Raw genomic sequence first — 20,299 nt, 5'->3', positions numbered from 1 at the left:
CTAGTCTTTCGGTCTTCTCCCATTCCCAGATCAGTCACCCTCTTGTTCACATTAGGATTCCCTGATATGATCTCCATGAAGACTTGCTCTAGTGGCCATGCGTTGCCTGTCCTGCCCGGCACCCTCATTGTTTGAGCTGCTCTCACACGGGGACACAGTCAGGTCTCCAGTGAATTGAATGGAGCCCTATCATGTGCGGCTCAGCGTAGTGGGAGAGAGAACTCATTTTTCACTGGGGGAACGACATCCATCTCAGCAGCCAAACACTGGCTGTTTCATTAAGTAGCCCATCCAGGCAGACAGATGTGTTCACCACACAGCCATGTTTGCCTATGCAAGAGCGTGTATTAACCCACAATCCTTTGGGGGAGATTAATAGGCTACCAGCCCCTTTCCATTGATTATCTCCATGCCATTTTCCCCTCCGTTCCTTGGCTAGATAAGAAAAACTAATGAAGCCTATTGAAAACGGGAACCGCGAGGCTCTTCACGGATCATTTTAGGTTATTTGGACTCAAACAGAGAGGGATCTCTTTAAGGCACAGTTTGAGTCGAATTAAGAAAATAAATGTGGAGAGCAGTGTTGAAGAAACAGGAGGGAAAAGGAAAAAAAGAGTGGAGAGTGTGACTGTAAAAAGATGTGTGTTTAAGAAAAGACAACTCTGCTCTGACACATGGAGCGGAGACACGGCAGATGTTAGCAATTCCACAGCATAGCAAAGCATTCCTAGTGTCGGAACCACGTCCTAATTGCCATAATGGAGGTGGTAAGCGCTGACAGTAATGGAGTCGTGGGGATCCATCCCCAGCAACCTGAATTAGGGGCCACTTGGCAGATCCACTTCAAGATGGCCTGTGTTTTTTTGCCAAGATACTCCTCTGCAAACTTTTTAAATCTTGCGTCACCAACTTTCTCACCCCTGCCTCGGTGCCAGTAGTGGGGGCTTGGGGTTGGTGGTTGGCACGGGGTACAGTGTGGAGGGAGAAGGCTAATGGGATGTGGGTGAATAAGATAGATGGGTCCGGCGGCGAGTGAGCAAAGAGTTAAAAGCGTCCATGTGATAGGCTCACCTCTGCACCAGGCCTGGCGAAAGGCGGCAGGGTGCTGTCGGGGAAAATGACTTCCTGAGACATTACCATCAATCACCAGACAGGTCAGGCCCCCCGATCCCGCCATCAGGATGAAGGAGAGGAGAGGGGGGATGGGGATGGAGGATTAGACTAGAGGGGACGAAAACAGAAAGACTGGGTTAAGGCTTGTTGGGAAACAGACTATTAACAATGTCTTTTTCTCACTGTCTGACTGTTTTATGTCTTTCTCTACCTCTGCCTATCTATCTCTCCATGTCTTTCTCACTTTCTGTTTTCTGGTCTTCCATAAAAAACGGCTACCCAGGCATTCAGGATCGGCCCCTGCTGGTCAGAGTCCTCTCCTCGGCTCAATTGCATCATTAATTATTCCACAGGCAGTTGGATAGAAGCAAATCTAAAGAGAGGAAGAGAAATAGAGAGGGAGCAAGAGTTAGATGGGGAGATGGGGGACAGCTGTCTCACACCCCCAGTTGGTCTTGCTTTCACTCTCTGTCTCTCTTTCTTTCTGTAAATGAAGGATGGGAGAGGGGAGGGGCTTGGGTTACCTCAGTGAGCGGTTGTGTTACATTCCTGAGAAGGGAAGGGGTAGGGGGGTGGTTCAACGAGTTGTTGAAAAGAACACAGACGCTTGTCAACAGCCTCTGAGCTAGGGAGCCATCATGCCTTGCTTTAGGCCCGGAGGTCAATGACCCTGTGTCGCACCCAGATAGAGAACCAGGTAGAGAGAGAGGAGGCGAACCACCAAAAGCTACAACATATCCCCATATGGTACGTGTCACCGCTTGTCAGTGGCAGAGGTCAGTCAAAATCCTCAAAAATCTGTAAATCCTTCTCTTTCTCTCGTCACCCATAAAACACTGTACGTGAGCAGCGGCTAAGCGACTGTAGATGAGCTTTCTCCGAGAGACTAGAAGGAAGAGGAGAGGCAGATAGAGAGAAACGGAGAAAACGGCAAGTGCTAGCAGTCACGGCAAAATGGCCCATTAGATTTAAGGAGTGAAAGTTCATCAGCTTTATTAATGGGAAGGTATATAAATGAAGTATGAATTACCTGACTTTTATGGAGTGGCGAGAGTGAAACTGGAGTGTCTTATGATATAATGTTTTAGTGAGCTGTTCTGAGCGCTCTGATGAGCCGGCTGCAGGGAGGAGGAGGAAAGAGAGAGAGAGAGAGAGAGAGAGAGAGAGAGAGACTGAAGTGTGCAGGGTCCCCTGAGTCCGGCGGCTGGAAGGTTGCCTGATTGTTGCTAACATGCGTAGCTGATCGGGTTAGCTTGGAGACAGGGACGTCCGTAGCTTCCAGGCCTATTCTTTGCGTGTCATTAGCTAACATAGTACAAAATTGCCGGCACGACGAAAAAAAGGTCAGTTCCATCTCTGATTGTGTCACTCTTCTACACATGTGCATGCGAGTGTACAGCTACAGTCGAACATGCATGCAGTTAAATATGCAGAAGTATGTTTATAAACAAGCATGCATACAGTATATGCAAGCACAAGGGCAAACGCACGCCACTGCACAGACAGACAGACACACACACACACACAAACACACATGCTCTCCACCATCCTGTAATAAGCGGTAAGCTGAGCTAGCTGATGGTCATCCTCCCATGGGGCTGCTGGGTGGCTGCCAACTTCCTGCCTGCTTTGTCAGTGGATAAAGCCCCTAACAAACGAGAGGGCTGTAGCTAGGCAGGCCAGCCAGGTCAAAGGTCACCTCGGCCCCCAGGCAGGATTGAGCCTAAGAGCACTACAAGTAGAGAGAGGGAGAGGATGGAAGAATGCACTTAAAGATCGGCTGCTATTAACCAGGCCTAAAAGCTATATCCCTGCCTTACCACCCCTTCTCTTCCTTTCTCTTCCCTCCTCTTCTCTTGTTTTTGGCGGCACTTCACAAAGGCATTTTAACTCTACATCACATGTCGACTCTGCTTTGAGGAACATTAAGAAAGTGAAAGATCCTGAGGGCATTTGTCAGTCCACACAGCCTCATGCAGCCAGCCGCCCCTGGGTGTTGAGCAATGACAGGAGATATCTCCTTGACTCATGCACCCCTAGATGAAAGGAGAGCTCTGAAGACGTGCATTTCTGAAAGGCAGAAACGGTTTTCAGTAAAAGAGAACAGACACAACAGGTAGGGACGGGGTGGTGACTGATCAGGGCTTGGCTGGCTTTGTTCCATGGAAGTACTTGTGATCTCAGATGAATGCACCTTTGGTTCAGCTATGCTGCTCTGTCTCACTGACAGAGACATAATCTGTCTGTCTGTCCGTCTATCTGTCTGTCTGTCTGTCTGTCTGTCACAGGCCTAAGAGCTTGTCTCGCTGACAGGATAGAAGAAATAGGGAGACATTGGAAGAGAAAATCTTTCCTTCCACCCCAGCTGTCCATTCAAGGGAGAGAAAATTTGACATGGTTGACTTGAACACATTTAGCATCATTAGCAAACAGGAAGTGTCCCCTGCAGCTGTTTTTGAGCGGGGGAGGGGGTGTTCCTGCTTGCACTGTAATGGACAAATGTTACCAAACATGTTTGCCTTTGATTTTTGACCTGAAAAACAAAAATTGACATTACAAATGTCCTATGATAGCTTCAAATTGGCTTGACATTCCATAGCCGGCCCCGGGGGGTTTCTTGTTTGTCCTCTGTAAGTGGTTGTGCTCTTGTTGTTGTGTCCTGAGGCTCGCTATTAGAATGTACCAGCCTTTCTCTTGAGAATGTGAAGTCTTAAAGAGACAGAGGGAGAGACTAGAAAGAGAAAGCTAAGAGGGGTCCTGGTTGTGTATTTGAATACTTATGCTCATTAAGTTAATGCACAATGAAAGGGACAACCATCAAGTGGTAACTCTTACAATCTTCTGTTTGAAGAGTGATCACTCCCCCCTTTTCTCTCCCTCTGTCTGTCCATCTCTCCACAAATTACTCTGTTTCTATTTCAATTGAAAGATCAGCATCACTTTACTTTGACTTCGAAAGTTAAACACACAGTCCACAGAACACAATAGAGAAAGAGGTTAATCTTAAAGGACCCTGTATGTTAATATTAAGTCCTTTTCCCAACACACTTTATCAACAGACTCTAGGTTGTCAGTGCTCTACCCTGCCTGAACAGTCTCTTAAAACCTAGACTTGTTGATACAGATACATTTATTTCTACATAAACAACAAAATCGCATTTATTAGAAGCTATTTCTTGAAATGACTCAAACAGTATATTTTCCTTACCCATTAAAACTGAAAAACATAAAATATATTTATTGTGTAAACTTATTTCGCAGTGTTTTGTTTTTATTCCCCTAATGGTATAGTTTTTTAGGCCAACTCTCAGTTAGTCAGTATAGAAAATCATTGCTTTTTTACAATGTGTACATACGTCATTAAACCATTGCCGGTGTTTATTCAGTGGCTTAGGTGGTTTGTTCACTACACTTTAGCTACAGCATGTGCTCCCGGTGACTTTATGACTGGCAACAGTGACAAGTGGTGTGGATATGAGATTGTTCAATGCAGGCGAAGTGGGTGGGTCTTCTGCTTTGACAGGCCCACCAGGCCTCTAATGATCTGCTTATAGGCCCTTAAAGTCCCTCGCAAAGGCAAGAGAGCAATTACTTCACACTCCCAACAGGCAACATCATGGAGAGTACAAGAACAGGAGGTTCATTTTTAGAGAATTATCAAACATAATAAAATCCACCCAAGACTTAATTTAAATGTATTGAATTTAGGAACAAAACCCTTTGGTTCGCTGTAGTCATTGCAACAAGATGTTTTAAAGATTTCTTAAGAGCAAGTAGTGGCTGTGTGTTGACATCAGGCGAGCTGGAGAGCAGAACAGAGCTGGGTGCCCCTGAGCAGGCAGTTACCACAACAAAGCCAACAGACTGGTCTCAAAAACCAGGCCAAATTCCTGCCCTCTAGGACCTGGCTTAAAGCTTGAGCGGAAACTTTGAAAGAGGGGGACGAGATGAGAGGAGAGGAGGGAAAGAGGTAGGGTGAGAAGGATACGAGACGAGGCCAGGCGGGTTAGCGTGTAGCGAGAAAAGGATAGCTGCTGGGGCCTATGGAGTACGGCAGGAGAAGGAGAGACCGACGGAAATGAGAGCGAGGGAGAGAGTAGAGAGGAGACCAGGCCCCTGCTGTAAGGATGGAGGGATCGTATTCCTCCTCTTGAAAGCGGAGGGGCAGCCGTGTGGTGGAAAAAGAAGCCATGAACTCGATCTGACGATTAAATAGGCGCATCTCTATGGCTGCAGGCCACAAATGAGACCAGGACCACAACAGAGCACGCACACAGTATGTGTTTATAACTGTTGGCAAACTCCAATAGATCTATAGGTTGAGTTCAGTTGATCCACATTTGGGAGTCTTTTACAGATTTCGGCATAGATAATGAATCTTCATTTTCTTTATTGGATAAAAGTGATACCTTGTTATCATTATGCATGATAGCTTTTCCCCTAAAACATTTCTCTTTTTTTTTTTGCTGGTCGATCCGCTAAGTCTGGAGGTGCATTGGGATTGTGTGGGAGTGATTGCTATTTAGCCTCATGGAGCTTTGTACAATCAGATGCCTATAAACTCGCATATCCTCCAGGGCTCCTTCCTCACCCACATCGCTCCTCCTGACTCCCCTCACCCGCTTTACTGTTACTGTAGCTTGGCAGGCGAGCAGGGCAGTTATGCTGTAGAGCTTTCATACAACCTTGCGCCATCTCCAGTGAACATAAATTAATGGTGTAGAGCAAACAGGCTGCTGGCTGTGGTCCAGCAGCTGGCTTCAGGAGCCCAGCCAGCGATTGTTGTGGCGGGCCATGGCAGCAACAGCAGCAGTAGTAGTAGTACTGAAGCACTGCCAACCAGCCGGCCAGCCAGTCAGAGAGGCAGACAGACAGACTGGGGGCCCTTTCGCTCTATAATAGATGCCGCGGGCCTCGCCAGTCCGCCTTGTATTTGCAATCATCACTTTTTTTACTGTCAGAGGGCAGTCCGCGGAGAGCCCTTATAGTTACTGGGGAAGCTGGAGTCTGGAGTGAGAAAGACACAAGTGCAGTGGTATGTTCTGAATGCAGATCGTGTGAGGTGTAGATATGGATGTACTTTAATTTGCTGTTATCAGAGGTTGGCATGCAGTGTGTGCAGTTTTGTAGGTTGGCATCATGTGAGTTCTGTTTATAAGTCGTGTGTGTGTGTGTGTGTGTGTGTGTGTGTGTGTGTGTGTGTGTGTGTGTGTGTGTGTGTGTGTGTGTGTGTGTGTGGTGTGTGTGTGTGTGTGTGTGTGTGTGGTGTGTGTGTGTGTGTGTGTGTGTGTGTGTGTGTGTGTGTGTGTGTGTGTGTGTGTGTGTGTGTGTGTGTGTGTGTGTGTGTGTGCAATCAAGAGAGGGAGAGAGCAGCCGGGTTCAGTCATTGAGTCATGTGGCATTCTTGCCTGTTTTCAGACTGTTGTCAGGAAGCGGTTTAGTTCTCAGTAAAATAAAACAAACACAGAAAAAACAAAAAAAACTTGACTCCCCCAATCTCAAACCGCCTCAAACAAAACACACAAAGAGAGGGAGTGAGAGAGTGATGGAAGAAAAGACAGAATAAAGAAGATATATATAGCGTTGAGCATAAAGATATAAATGGTGATGATAGGTGTGGAAATAGTAATACATATATATTCATATTCGTTAATGCTCGGCTAAGTATGATAATAAACTAGACATTAGTTCACAATTGATTAAAAAATCTAATTTAAGTTTGAAATCACAAAGCATTACTTCGGTCAGAATTCTTATTTGATGGTAATACTTCGCTGATACATTTGAAAAATGATTATCATATAAATATGAAGCTCCTCTGTTAATTGTCAATCATCGATCTATTTGATGTTTACAGATGGAAGTTATTAACTGTGTGCTTCCATTTAAACCACACAATCTGTCAGAAAACTGCAGCTAAAAAGCCAGAGATTGCTGTGTGCATAGTAAACACGCGTGATGGATTCGAAATCTCCAACTGGATTTATTTGTCATATCTGTTTGATCTCCCGGTAATGCCGATATGCATTCAATCTCATTGTCATTTGTCAAAGGAGCCAATTGTAGCATTATTAACAATGGCAACTTCATATTTAAAATGTGCCAATCTTATGCAGAATTCATATTAAAATGTCATTCCTATATTTGATTGCGTTTATTTCTGACAGTGAATGTTATTATCATCCTCCCGTCGCTTTGATTAAAAACAAATAAGATTCCAATCAATGTGAGGGAGGGGATATATGAAAGGAAATACTGAGATACAATAATGCTGAAAACTAAACACAAACTCACATTGAAGCCCATCAAATATTTCCACCACGCATTTCTATGCAAGAAGCTATTATATAAAATGATGTCTGTAAGCATTTGCCACTTTTTATAATCGCTAAAACTTTAATACAAAGTCTTTTAAACATATACAAAATATATACACGAGATTATCTAATAACCCAATGCAAATGAGAAAGAAGCAAAGGCTAAATCACATGAATCGTCATCAGCAGATCCTCTGTGTTGCCCCGGCAACAGGGTAAACAGCCAATGGCTTTTGATTTCCTGGAAGTCATTAGCATGGAATAGGTTTGCAAGCCACTGCGACCTTGTGACCTGGCTCTATAACTCATGTCACACACTGATGATGTCATTAATCAATGGGGTCCACCAGCGACTCTTGCAAGGGTTGAATGGAGCGACCGGGATAATGATCGGGCTGTGGGGTTTGAGGACGGCGGCGAAATAGGTGTCAGGAGAGTATGAATCTGATATACAGCAGGCGGGATGTTGAAGGAGTAGATAGGAGTGGTGTGGTGTGAAGTAAGAGTGGTCCAGCACTGGCCGTGGTTATTGTATATGGTGAAACGCCAAGCTGGGGCTCAGGGGGGGGGTTTAAGGACCGTACACAGCAGATGATGGAGCCCCCTCAGCTTGTAATGTTCTGCAACCACAGGGGCCATTACATCCAGCACTATCAGAGAGCACAGAACACATCACACCCTGTAATTTAGCCATCACACACACATACACACACACACACACACAAACACACACACACAGCTTCATTCTGAATGACTGGCAGAATGTGATCCACCTGTGTGTGTGTTTGTGTTGATGTTTAGCTGTGCTTTTTTAGGTGAGATTGCAGGAGTTGGACAACATGTGTGCATCAGGATAGTGCAGGCTTGTGCCATTAACAGCCTCCAGCATAATTAACAGAGGTGTTTTCGATCCCACTCTGCCTAGACAACAAATTAAGGCTGCTCATTTCTAGCTCTAATTATTTATAGACTGGATGTTTTACGTTTTGCGGTCAATCCTGTTTTAAGGATATTGGCCTTGGTGGTTGGAACTGAACATATTGAGCGGATCCAAAGCTAGTGGGGAGATTATCAATACCATCTTTGATCTTGCTCCGTGTTTGTGTTTCATCCATTAAATAACCATGTCATACTGTCTCCTGAGGGTAGGGAAGGACATATCCAGGAAGAAACACATTAGAACAGATTTAGCACTTTGTTTAAAATGCATTCGCCAATTCATCTCACGTTTACTCTTTTCATATCAGATTTTTTTTTTGTGCTCATTGGGTGATTTACAAACATATATATTTTTTTATTGAGGCAATTAACATTAAGAGGTTACCCAGAGGTCTAAATAGACGTTCTCCAATTTCACGGCTGCTGCAGCGCTGTAACCACTGGGCCCACCATGTCGGCTTATTTCTCACGTCTGTGTTTCTGTGTGTGTGTGTGTCACCATTGCCACCACACACTATTTTCTGTAGCTGGGATTTCTGAGCCCCATACTCTAAGAAAAGCTGCCACAACATAAAGTGTGGGTGGCCTGCAGTAACAGTCATAAAAAGTATGTGTGTGTCGGGGAGGGGGGTCAGCAAGAGTTGAGGATAGATGAAGTGAGGATAGGTTGTATACAGACATATTGTGTGTGTATGTTTGTATGTGTGTGTTTGCGTGTCTGTGCTTGGCAGTGCATATGTGCATGCAAGTCTTGGGGTTGCAGGGGAGAAATCTAGTCTGACACAGGGAGGCGAGGAGAGGTGGATGAGCCAGAGCTAGGAGGGGTATGAGATGAACGAAATAGGATTTTTTTTTTTTATATGTCGTGTCTATGTGGTCAGAGTAAATCTCCTTACTCAGGGTTTTGTGTGTGAGGGGGGCTTTAACGTCCCCACTCTCCTTGATGAGACATCTTTCTTGTTTGTTCAAACCATTCATTACGTGGTGGCTGCTGGACGAGCTATGCCGCTGGCCGGGCGTATTTATCACCGGGCTAAAGCGCGCTCCGGCTGACAGTATGCGATTGATGACCGGGTCTGGGTTTGAGAGGCTGAGGAAGCCTTAATACAATGTAAATGACCCACTCCCATTTCCAATCTAGGCCGCTCCTCTCCCCACACCTCCATACCACATCATCTTTAGCTCTGTCTCAATTTGTGTACATGTTTGTGTAGTGTGCGTGCACAAAAAAGAGTGGGAGGGAGTGTGTGTCCCGTTGGATTTGCGAGCGTGTTTTGATCGTGACCGGGGTCATAGCTAATATGAAAACGCCTAGGAAGCTTGGGTGTGTAAGGGGGAGGGAAAGAGAGGTTGTGCTCTTATTACATGTTGTTCAAAACGGTCACACACACACACACACACACACACACACACACACACACACACACACACACACACGTATATCTGTTGCACACATTGCATTTTACTAAGCACATTTACACACACACAGAAACCAATAGACATTGCTCTGTCTTGCCTAGCCAAGGAAATGTCAACACGTGGCAATCAAAAAATGTATTCCTATGCAAGCATTATCATCTTTCCTTTGTTAATAATTTTAGCATATTAAAAGGGACCACGAACACAAGTACAAATCAGAGTAATCCTTTTCTGCAGCCGGGACTCATTATTTGTCCAATCTCAGCCTTGTTTGTTATTAATTGAGCACATTCCTCTACCCATTTTTTTGGTCTCTCCTTTAATTAAAACAGACTACATTTAGACAGGCAGTACTACCTGAAAGGAGAAATAGTCCTCTCTGCTGATATGGAACCTCACTTACATCAATTATTTCAGCAGTAATAAATGAGAAAACTGTTCTTGAGCAACTGTTATCATTTCAAGTTAAAATTGAATTAAATGAACGCGAGTCAGGCAGACATTACCAGCTTCATGCAATTTGCTTTCTCGATGAGTGTGAGGCTGAAAAAAGCGTCTAAGATGTGTGGCTATAGGTGTTTTCATTGAAGGGGAAGAATGTGTGTTAATGGAGCTTGAAGCCATCCGAATATAGAGAAGGATTTAAGTGTCAGCTTTAAAAAGGTTTTTTTTGTGTGTTGTGATTTGCAGGTGTCATGTCTATGAATATTTGCTTGTGTGCATTTCTCTTTGCACATAGTTGTACACAAATGAATGTGTATCTCTGTTTGCATGCATGGGTTCTGTCTCCAGTGGCTGAATGAAACGCATAGTGTCTCATTTGTTTCATTTGCGTGCGCCCCGACTCCTAATCTGGCCCTTAAAGACATCTGTCACCAGCGATCACTGTTGTTTTGTCATGCTTCATAGCAAGCCCAGGGGGAGCAAGGCAGACCAAGGTCTGCCATTTATATCAGCCCATGTTCTCTAGATTGGACCTGACACAAATAGTATCATTGCATCCCTGGTCGCAGAATTACATTTTCAGGTAAAATTCTTGGCGAGGCTGTGGAGGAGATTTCACAGCATTCTGTTCTTTTAGCATTAGTCTGTATTCAGCTGCTCTCTATGAAAGAGCCAATACCAAGATACATGTCAGACATTCAAGAAAAGATAAATGTATTCACTGTAAATCTGCACCCACTCATTATGTTGCTCAGTATTATAAAAGGATCTTCAGACACCACAGTATGTGCTGTTAGGCCCGCTAGTAAATCTTTGTGTTTGCTTGTAAGAGTTGGTTTTATTTCTGCTTGTAGTACATATGCTCAGTCTGCACATTATATGTTGTTTGTGTGTGTGGGTGGGGTGGGGATAGGGGAGGGGGTTATCACAGTTGACAAACTTGTTGGGCCAGCTCTGGCAGTTTTAACACTGAACTGTGCATGTGTGTTGTTGTGTGGGTGGACACGTGTGAGCTGTGAATGTCTATACAGTGAAAATGAGGGGCAGGGTTGGGTGTAGGTCATAAGAAGGTGCAGTGTTGGGTTACACAATACACAAACAGGAGCACATATTGAATACATACAGTAACAAGCAACAGTCGGGAACTTGACTCGGAGCAAGCCCTTCCAGCGCTTCCCTTAATGAGTGTTTTTATCTGAATATTTATATTAATCTGTATGTTTCTCTCTCTGTTTGCTCCTGCAGCACCCATACCCCTCTGAAGAGCAGAAGAAGCAGCTAGCCCAAGACACAGGCCTCACCATCTTACAAGTAAACAACTGGTGAGTCAAGATTTCCGTTCGCCCTATCTCCACCACCAGCATCGCTCTGCCTTTCATTTTCAAAAGCCTTCGCCTCCTTCTTCCGCGCCAAGTGTGAAAACCGTTTATGTGCAGCCCTCCTCGCCGCATATAAACACACACGTAGCAGCACGCGACAATCTACACACGGACAACCTTTGTAACATTATTACGTATAAGCTACTCGGATGTTCCGGTGTTATCGGCAAAGTGTTCTGCGGCTAAGTCAGTGGCCTTTGTGGTTTGATGCACATGTATTCAGTGGGATATATTTAAGGGAGAAAGGCAGCGATCATAAGCTACCCCTACAGCCCCCACACCCACCCCACCCCTTCATCCAAAAAACATACCTAGCACCGTCACTGGTGCCCTCGACAAAAGGCAAAACTGACTGCCACCCCCTCCCCATTTTACGCAAGCTATATGGTGGATTAAGGTTTTGGTGGCCTGGCCAGCAGGGCCTTTGTAGATGGCTTAGCACATAACTGGGGGTGGTGGATTAAATAAAATGATCACAGAAGCAAAGAAATGATACAGGAATTACTTATCAAAATACTAGCCCAGGTTTTATCTGCAGCTTAATTTTGTTCAGTACATTCTCAGGGTGATGTTCAGATTAATTGAACTGACAGCTTCTTTTCAAATTTCCGGGAAGGTATTTGCACGGATTTCAGGTCTTACACAAACTTAATTATATGGAACCCCATTTTATCATTCTAATTCCATGTAGCGGGGGTTCTATTTACAAATGACAAGTCTGTGCCTTTTATTCACAGCTTTCCTTAATATATTTATCAAAGCGGGTTCATTTACAAAGTGCTCTATCTGTTGGTTACAGGCAGGCCGACATTAACGAAGCTTTTAGGTTTATCAGACTCGCAGCCTGACAAGCCACCCGAGGGTCAATTGATTTTTTGGTTCCGTGATACATTTTTTTTCTCATTTTTCCTCGATCACAATGAGAAACATGCCTAGAGAATTAGCCTGGTTTGTCGGCCTTATCTATCAGCCCCCTCCCTCGTCCTCCCCCCTCCATTCTGACATCCTCTCTCTCTTCCAGTCTCTGTCTCTCACCCTTTTCTTTATTCCCTTCTAGCCAAGGGAAGTCAAGCTACTTAAATTGGCCACAGGAACCGCTGTTATCAGACTTTAATGCACCCTACAGTGTGGATAGCATTTCAATTACACCAGTAACCAAAGATTAGCCCCCGCTTGCCTGTTTCATGCCTCGTGCCACCGTTTCGGGACGCCACGCACCTTACCTACAGGAGCAGAAAATTGAGTTGCCTTGCCTGTGTCATGGTGATTAATGCAGAAATAGTCTGCAAACCTGCGAGGAGAGAGGGAGCGAGAGAAATAGACTGAGACAGAGATAGATATAGGAAGAGTCCCTGCCTTCTCAGAAGCCATGAAATCCAAGCCTGGCTCCGAAATGCCTCAGATCCATTTATAAAGCAAATCTCGTGCTGGGCAACATCCTCATGAACCCTGTTTACACACATCCACACACACACACACACATAGGTGGCCATGAAGCTGTGTACTACTGTTACACCAACCATGTTAACAAAAACACACCAAGAATCAATTTTCACAAATAAAGTCATTAGAGAAGCGTATACTCTGCTGCTCTATCTCTGGTTCATTCAGATGATGCAAAGTTATTGGTTATTTTAAAGTGAGTTGAACCAGGCAGGACTGTTTAATATCGCTTTGTTTGGGTTGTCCCCTTGCTTTTTCCTCTTTGGTTTCATGTTCCAGTGACCGCTGAGAGGGTCCACCCAGGATATGACAGAACTTTGCCATATGAAATTCCTGTTTATAAAAAAAAAAAAAAAAAAAAGCTCTTCAAATTCCTGGCTGGCCCCTTGCATTGTTCTGTAGTTCCCTTTGATGCACGGCCGCTGCCACGTTACTGGCCAAATAGAGGGAGAGGACGATGGAGACAGAGGGAGGGAGAGACAGAAGCAGAGGATGAGAGGGGGGAGAGGGAGGGGATGGCCGCCGTCTTCGGTTTCCAGAGCTCTCCCTCGGGGAAAGGATGTGCTGAATCAGGGCTTTGTCCGCCGGGCACAATCGCAGCCTAGCGAGGGCACAAGGGTGCTCTGTGTGATAGTCAATAGACAGTGCATCTCGCTCTCTCCCCACTTGCCCCATCAAACCTCCGCAAATCATACTCTCCAACTAACACCTTCTTTTACGTTTTACCTGCAGCACACAAAACAAAACCCTCAGTTCTCGCTGGTTTCAAACTTTTTGTTTCAGAAGATACTCCACCTTGTTCTATATCTAGATTGTACCATTAGCTGCCAGCCTCACCTGTTTGTAGCCCACACCCCATTAGCTGTCTGATGTATATAAGAAACAAAAGAAAAGGTTAAAGTCCACAATCTCCCTGCGCTGGTGTTTAGCAGACAAGAAGGCAGACTTGATTATCCTGTTAATAGTATAGTCTCTGTGTAAGTATGTGTGCACATTATTTCCAATGGGACGCTACTCTCCCTTAGTATGTTCAGATGTGTGTACAGTGTATCAGGGCGCCATTAGTTGACCATTAGTTGGTGTTTGCTCTGGCCACATTTAAGACAGCTGGCGTCATGCTAACAGAATCGGGGAGTGGTCCGACGTGTAATTGCATTTGTTTAAGATTGCAGGAAAAAGGTGAGGGCCGTGTCACACGCAGGGTTCTGGGATAGCAAAGTAGGTGAAACGGCAGACTCAGGGGTCTATATGCTGCAGAATCGTTTACAGTTTACAGTTTCTAGCGGTATATTTGCCTGCCTCAGCAGCTCCTGGTGTCCTGCTATCAGTCTGGGCTAAATGGGGCCTGACCGAGTCTTTTCATGTCTCAGCGTCAGACCCAGCACGATGCGCCCTCACTCACTGCCATAAACGCACACGCCAACTATCCTGCCGTTATTTACCACCGCAGTAATGTGCACACACACACACACACACACATACATACATGCACGCAGGGTTATTATATGGGCCTGAGAAATGACGCCGATGACAGATGACTGAGAGAAACAGCATCTAAAAAAAGGAAGGAAATCGTCCCCTCATTATTCCCTCATCTCAGAGGCAGCCAGTTGGTCATTTCCACAGCAGCAAGAGAGAGAGAGAGAGAGGGCAGAGGTAGAGCAAGTCAAAGAGTGAATATGACAGTTCTTGGCATCTATGATGACTGACTGCTGTGCCACTGGAGCACTAATAACAATAAAGAGGGCACTAAGCCACACTCTATTTTTACTTCTCTGCCTCCTCTCTACTGCCCAGGGGGGAATACATGCATAGACACATACACAAATATACGCACACACACACACACACACACACACACTTACACACACAGGGGAGAGGCTCTAATTAGCAGCAGAAAGGAATACAATGAGTGAGTTATTAAGACACAGGGGCGGATCGCAGCCAACCTTTGCCCCCTGTCGGAGCACAGGTCACATGATAAGGGAAGGATATCCGCCAGACGACGGCGCCAAGCAGCCTGTGCCCACTGAGGAGATGACTCTCAATCTCTCCGGCCATTCAGGGCAGGGCACGGTGCACTGATTGTTTTTTTTTCTGGATAATCTGTGCTCACCAGAAATACATACTCATCATTAAGTAACAGTCTTTTTTTATTCCATGTTCATTTACTGTTGATTGACATTTACATCAAGATTTAGATATTCAATTCCTTTGTATTGAGACGTAGAATAAGGTCATACAACTGGACTACCAAAATTACAGTATTTAATAGTGTGACCAACATGTATTATGAGGCAGGTGTGCAGGTGGAATAAATAAAATAGGAGCTCAGAAGTAAGGCAAAGCTTTATTACCAAGTCTCCTATAAGGTTGCATCCTGCTGTAATACAGCTTGCAGATAAACTGAGTTGATCTCGCTCTAAACTGACTGCTCTGGAGCTCTCTTCACAGCATGATCCCCATTCCCATTCAGATCCTCAGTTTTTCCCTTTCATGGATCCCTCCAAACTTCTCAAAGTTTAAATCACAGAAGCACAAAGTAGCTGTACTGCAGGTTCGCTTGCAAAGTGTTATATGGTCAAACACAATTGTGTGTGGTGTCTTAAGAAAGCATGAAAGTGAAAAACCAAAGCCAAATTTGTTCTTCCACTTAGTAAAGCATTTTCCAGCTCTTATTCCTCAGTCCAGTGAGACACTTAGAAACACTTGCTTTCATGATTTTTTATGATCCTCTGGTTTGGCAGGCGAACCCATTATGAAATGCAAAATAATAACTAATATTTTCCAAATGTAACATAAAGCTATTAAGCTCGCCCAGCCGCCTTTTTTTCCACATTCTTTCAAAGTATTTAGCTCTTTTTTTTGTAGGTCCCTTTTCCCTCTCCTCTCTCTTCTACATATTCCTTGCATTTGGGTCTGTGGAGCTAGTTGACTGAAGTTGCTGGTTATCTGTCTAACTTTGACCCAGATGGAAATGTCAGGCCTTTTTTTGGCTGCAACCAGGGACTCCCAACAGTGACCATCTTATGCCCCTGGCTTTCTAAATATACAGCTGGAGTGTGGAGAGGTTGCGGCTGTGTGTGTGTGTGTTTGTTTGTGTGTGTATCCTACTAGTGTGTCTGTGTGCGAGACCATCAGTGTATATGTGAGTCTGACTGAGAGAGAAAGAGACTATCGGGGCACTGCCAACACAGGCATCATGATCCCTCTCATTTAGGGACTGCTAATTGGCAGTTAATTAGCAGAATTGACTCTGTTGTCAGATCCCAAGTGCCAGCCCCCCTACCATCACCCCCTACCCGCTAAATTCATTTGATCTGGTGGCTTTCTTGATGCTGTAATAATAATCCCATTTTATCTGTTTTGGAGGGGGAAACACATTTGGAAAAATATGTTCTTTATTGGCAGAATAAAACAGATCAGGCGTTGGAGTAGGTTTCATTTTGTTTTTCGTTTTGTTCCGCAGTTGTTACATATCCAAATGTCTGTTTGCGGTGCAATCTAGACACATGCCGTACTTACAGGATAAGCCATGGCAGTCTTGAACAGCTGATGCTAATGTGCGCCACAGTGTTTATGCGTGCACTCAAAGTATATGTGCTGCGTGTGATACATGAACACATGCCGCTGTTGAAACGCTCAGTGTGATTAACAGGGCCCACTCCCACTTTATCAGGCACTGGGGGCACATTGGGTCATAGCATGGCATGGACACCCACCGTGGCAATTGAGAAGCCCTGTGCCCACCTCTGTGCGAGCCCAGAGTCATGAAAAACAGGTGGAGCTTTAAAAAAAGAAATTGGCACTGTCGGGCGATCATGCGTGAAAACGAATGCTTTTTTTTTTTTTACTTGTTTTCCCATTTCATGCTCAAGACTCTCCAAGGCTGTGGAGTTCTCCCAGCAAAGACGGCATGCGAGGAGAACGAAGCCAGACGAGGAAAGATAGAGGCAAAGAGCTGAAAGAAGCATTTAGAGAGGGAGAGATGGAGAGAGATGGGAGGAGGGAGGTCTTTGTAGTCCTCTGCTCCTTTTGGCTCTTTTATTCCTCAACGGCTTGGTTTTATTGGTGGGTCGTTTAATAACAAGGGGCTCTGCGTTTTGAAATGAAGTCGAGCTGCGTTTGCGTGGGCGAGCCTCCCTTTTTTTTATTTTAAGATGGTAATTTCTGAACTAGGGGTGAGAACTGGAGAGAGATCGAGAGAGAGAAAGAGAATACACCAGAGAGAGAGAGAGAAACTCTAAGGGTGAGAGTGTGGGAGAGGGAGAATACAAGGGAGGAAAGTAGGTTAATTTATTTCATTTGCAGGGAGAGAGCGAACTTAAAAAGAAGAAGAAAAAGGTTGGTGATAGTGAGAAAGAAAGTGTAGGATGCTGTTTTCATGAACAAGCAGCTTAATGCACACGTGCAGCCACAGTAAGCCTGCCAGAATCTCCCTGTGCCTGAGGCCATCTGTGAGCAGAATAGCAATTTTATTACTTTGTCATTAAACCAATTTCACAGCAGTATTGTTTGTTAATGAGCAGCCGCAAACGAGCGAAGATGTCACGTACTAGAATAGCAGCAAGATTTGTGACCCCAGTTCTCCTCTGTCTCATTCTGCCAACCTGTGCCTCATTCTTATTCCTTCTTTCTTAACATCCTCACTGTCATCCTTACTCTCTCCCTGCCATCCTCCCCTCTTGCTCATCCCTCCTTTCCGTCCCCTGTTATAGGGGTCCCTGGCCCATAAAAGGGGAAACTGCTGAGAGATAAAATGCAAAGTCTATACAGTCAAGTCTCTGTTTATGAGCTTCCATTTGCCTTTAGAGCTCATTGGGACGAATGGTTTCTCCATGGGCTTTCAGGGCGTGCAGCTGGAAAGCCTGGGATATTGGCCTGTTATTTCGCTCTGAGGCCTGACATGGGTGCCAACGGCAAGTGCCAGCAGAGGGACTAGGAGTATGAATAGATGCATAAATCCTTGGGATTGTATGCTAGATGATGTCATGCATTTATTGTGATTGTTCAGAGTTGTTTAGAGTGCTTGATGAGTGCCTTTTTTGAATGAAGTTGATTCATGCATTTGAATACAAATGAAAAATGTAATGTCACTCTGAAGGTAATTGGAATGGTCTGTTTTCACACAGAAAAGCTGTGCACTTCAGCTGCTATGGTGCTATAAGCTACTTTATGGCTAGGCAGTCTCTGTTTATGTTACTCTGGAGGTCAGTTGGCACAGATTCTTGGCCTTTTTTTGGTTTATGACTGAGAGAGACGGAGTCAGACAGACAGACATACAGACAGAAAGAGAGAGAGAGAGAGAGGGTGAGAGAAAGACAGAAAGAGCGAGAGGTTTAAACCCCAGAGGATCAGACAACCTGACAAAGTAGATTTGGCATAATTAGTTTTATCTGCTGAGGGAGATAGCCAGAGGAGCTGTGTGTTGGCCACAGGGTGCTGCAGTGTGTATCTATGTGCTGATATGTTCTGGGTTGCTGAATGTTGTGTATGTGTTGGAGGGGTGAGGGTGTAGGGGGGGGGGGGGGGGGGGACTAAAGAGGATAAAGGTGACCAGGTGTAGCAGAATGGCCTTGAGGGTGTGTGTGTTTGCGTGCGTGTGACACTGTGTGTGTGTTGGAGCCAGAGAGGACAGGAGCTCCTTCTTTAGCTGAGCTCTTTAAACTCTGTGAACCTCTACAAGGTATTTTCTCTCTGTCCAGGCATGCTCGTTCTCTCACTCTTTCTCTGTTTCTCTTTACCTCCCTCTTTCACACTTTGCATTCTCTCTATCCCTGTGTTTGGATATACAGTAACAGCATGTAAATAAGCATCTATCTTTGCTCTGTTTGTGTGGTGTCACATTCAAAATAACCTCCTTTGACCCCACCATCCTTAAAGGCACAACAAGAGTGTTTTTAGATATGAAGGAGATGAGAGTTCATCCCATGATTAAGAATACTGCCATGTATTTTTTCTTACCTGTTGTGTGTTTTCTGTGGCTTTGATTCGTGGCCTTGTGGCCTACTGTATGTGGCTTTGATGTACAGGCCAATAAGCCCATCATGGAAGACTCTATAAATCAATATAGCCCTTTGTTTGTTTTAGCCATGCTCTACTCTGGTTCAGGCCTGTTATGGATGAGATATCAGTGCATTCAGTGCCAGGCGGGAAAGGCAAAGATGCCTCTGCACAAAACAATCCAATCTTAATTGGACCGTTGCCCAAAATCTTGGAGAAATCAAACCCAATAATTGCCAATTTGGGATTGGTGAGAAATAAACGGTGAATCCTACGGACACGCTCTCTCCATGCATACGCCAACGCACACGTGTGTTAGTGCTTTGATGAAGTTATCAGACGTAGCTCGAGGAATTAGCCACCATTATCCAACACTTTTACATGCATAACAAGATGCAGAGATACAGAGCTGGATAAAGGAAGGGGGAGAACAATGAGGAGAACATTACCCTAATCTAGGGTTTCTTTCTTCCAGCCTTATGAATATTTATCCCTCCCATTTCCGACGATGATGTTTCAATTGGGAGACTGTGAGCATGTGCAGGATAGAGGGGGGGAGGCGGAAATATCATTTCCCTAGTGGGGGTGGACGGCATCTGACTTTACCCCACTAAGAAATATGTGCTTCATCATCCTCATATTGTATTGAGACTTTCTGCAGTTTTCTCTCAGGTGCGAGGTAAAGAAGGTTTTTATTATATGACCTATTTCATTTAAATTGGAATAGACCTGATCGTTGATGTGGAGGCAGCATGGACATTGTTTTATGTTGGTTTTACACGTTAACATCATAAATACACACGCAATTTCAGGAGTTACGAAGTAAAGACGTGTGGTAACCCTTAGTTTTACATACACATACTATTCAAGAGCAATTCACTGTAGTGATGCTTTCTGATCAATTTTAATTTGACTGACTATTTTCAAAGATATTTTAATCTTAGCCTAAAAAATAAAATAATTAAGATCTGTATAGGGAGGAATCACTCATGACATGAGAGCATACTTACATTCAAGGATCATAATTCTGCAGTTCAGGCTTAACTGAATGTGGCTTTTGTGAAACACTGAGACTGTTGTATTTGTTTTAGGCTGTCACATATGAAAGAGGCCAGTAAAAGCTGCACACAGTCAGTGGTAGAGCTGATCTGAGAGGCAGAGGGCTTGCTTCAGGCCACCAGACACATCAGGGTCCCTGTGGTCCGCTCCACAGTCTCAGTGCTGCTTCTGCCAGCAGTCCCC

General features: G+C 44.7%; 1 protein-coding gene across 5 annotated transcripts in view; it reads left to right on the top strand.

Annotated features, from left to right (window-relative positions):
- The window catches only part of meis2a (Meis homeobox 2a), a 77,061-nt gene that overhangs the window by 40,918 nt on the left and 15,844 nt on the right, over window positions 1-20,299 (top strand). For all 5 annotated transcript variants that reach the window (XM_034115275.1, XM_034115200.1, XM_034115351.1 and 2 more), the window contains exon 9: window positions 11,478-11,554. In XM_034115275.1, the coding sequence (XP_033971166.1) occupies window positions 11,478-11,554 (77 nt within the window). The remainder of the gene's footprint in view (window positions 1-11,477; window positions 11,555-20,299) is intronic.

This window comes from Trematomus bernacchii, unplaced genomic scaffold (assembly GCF_902827165.1).
Source record: "Trematomus bernacchii unplaced genomic scaffold, fTreBer1.1, whole genome shotgun sequence".
Taxonomy (NCBI): domain Eukaryota; kingdom Metazoa; phylum Chordata; class Actinopteri; order Perciformes; family Nototheniidae; genus Trematomus; species Trematomus bernacchii.
The sequence above is the reverse complement of the archived record's forward strand: the minus strand, read 5'-3'. Positions and strand labels throughout refer to the sequence as shown.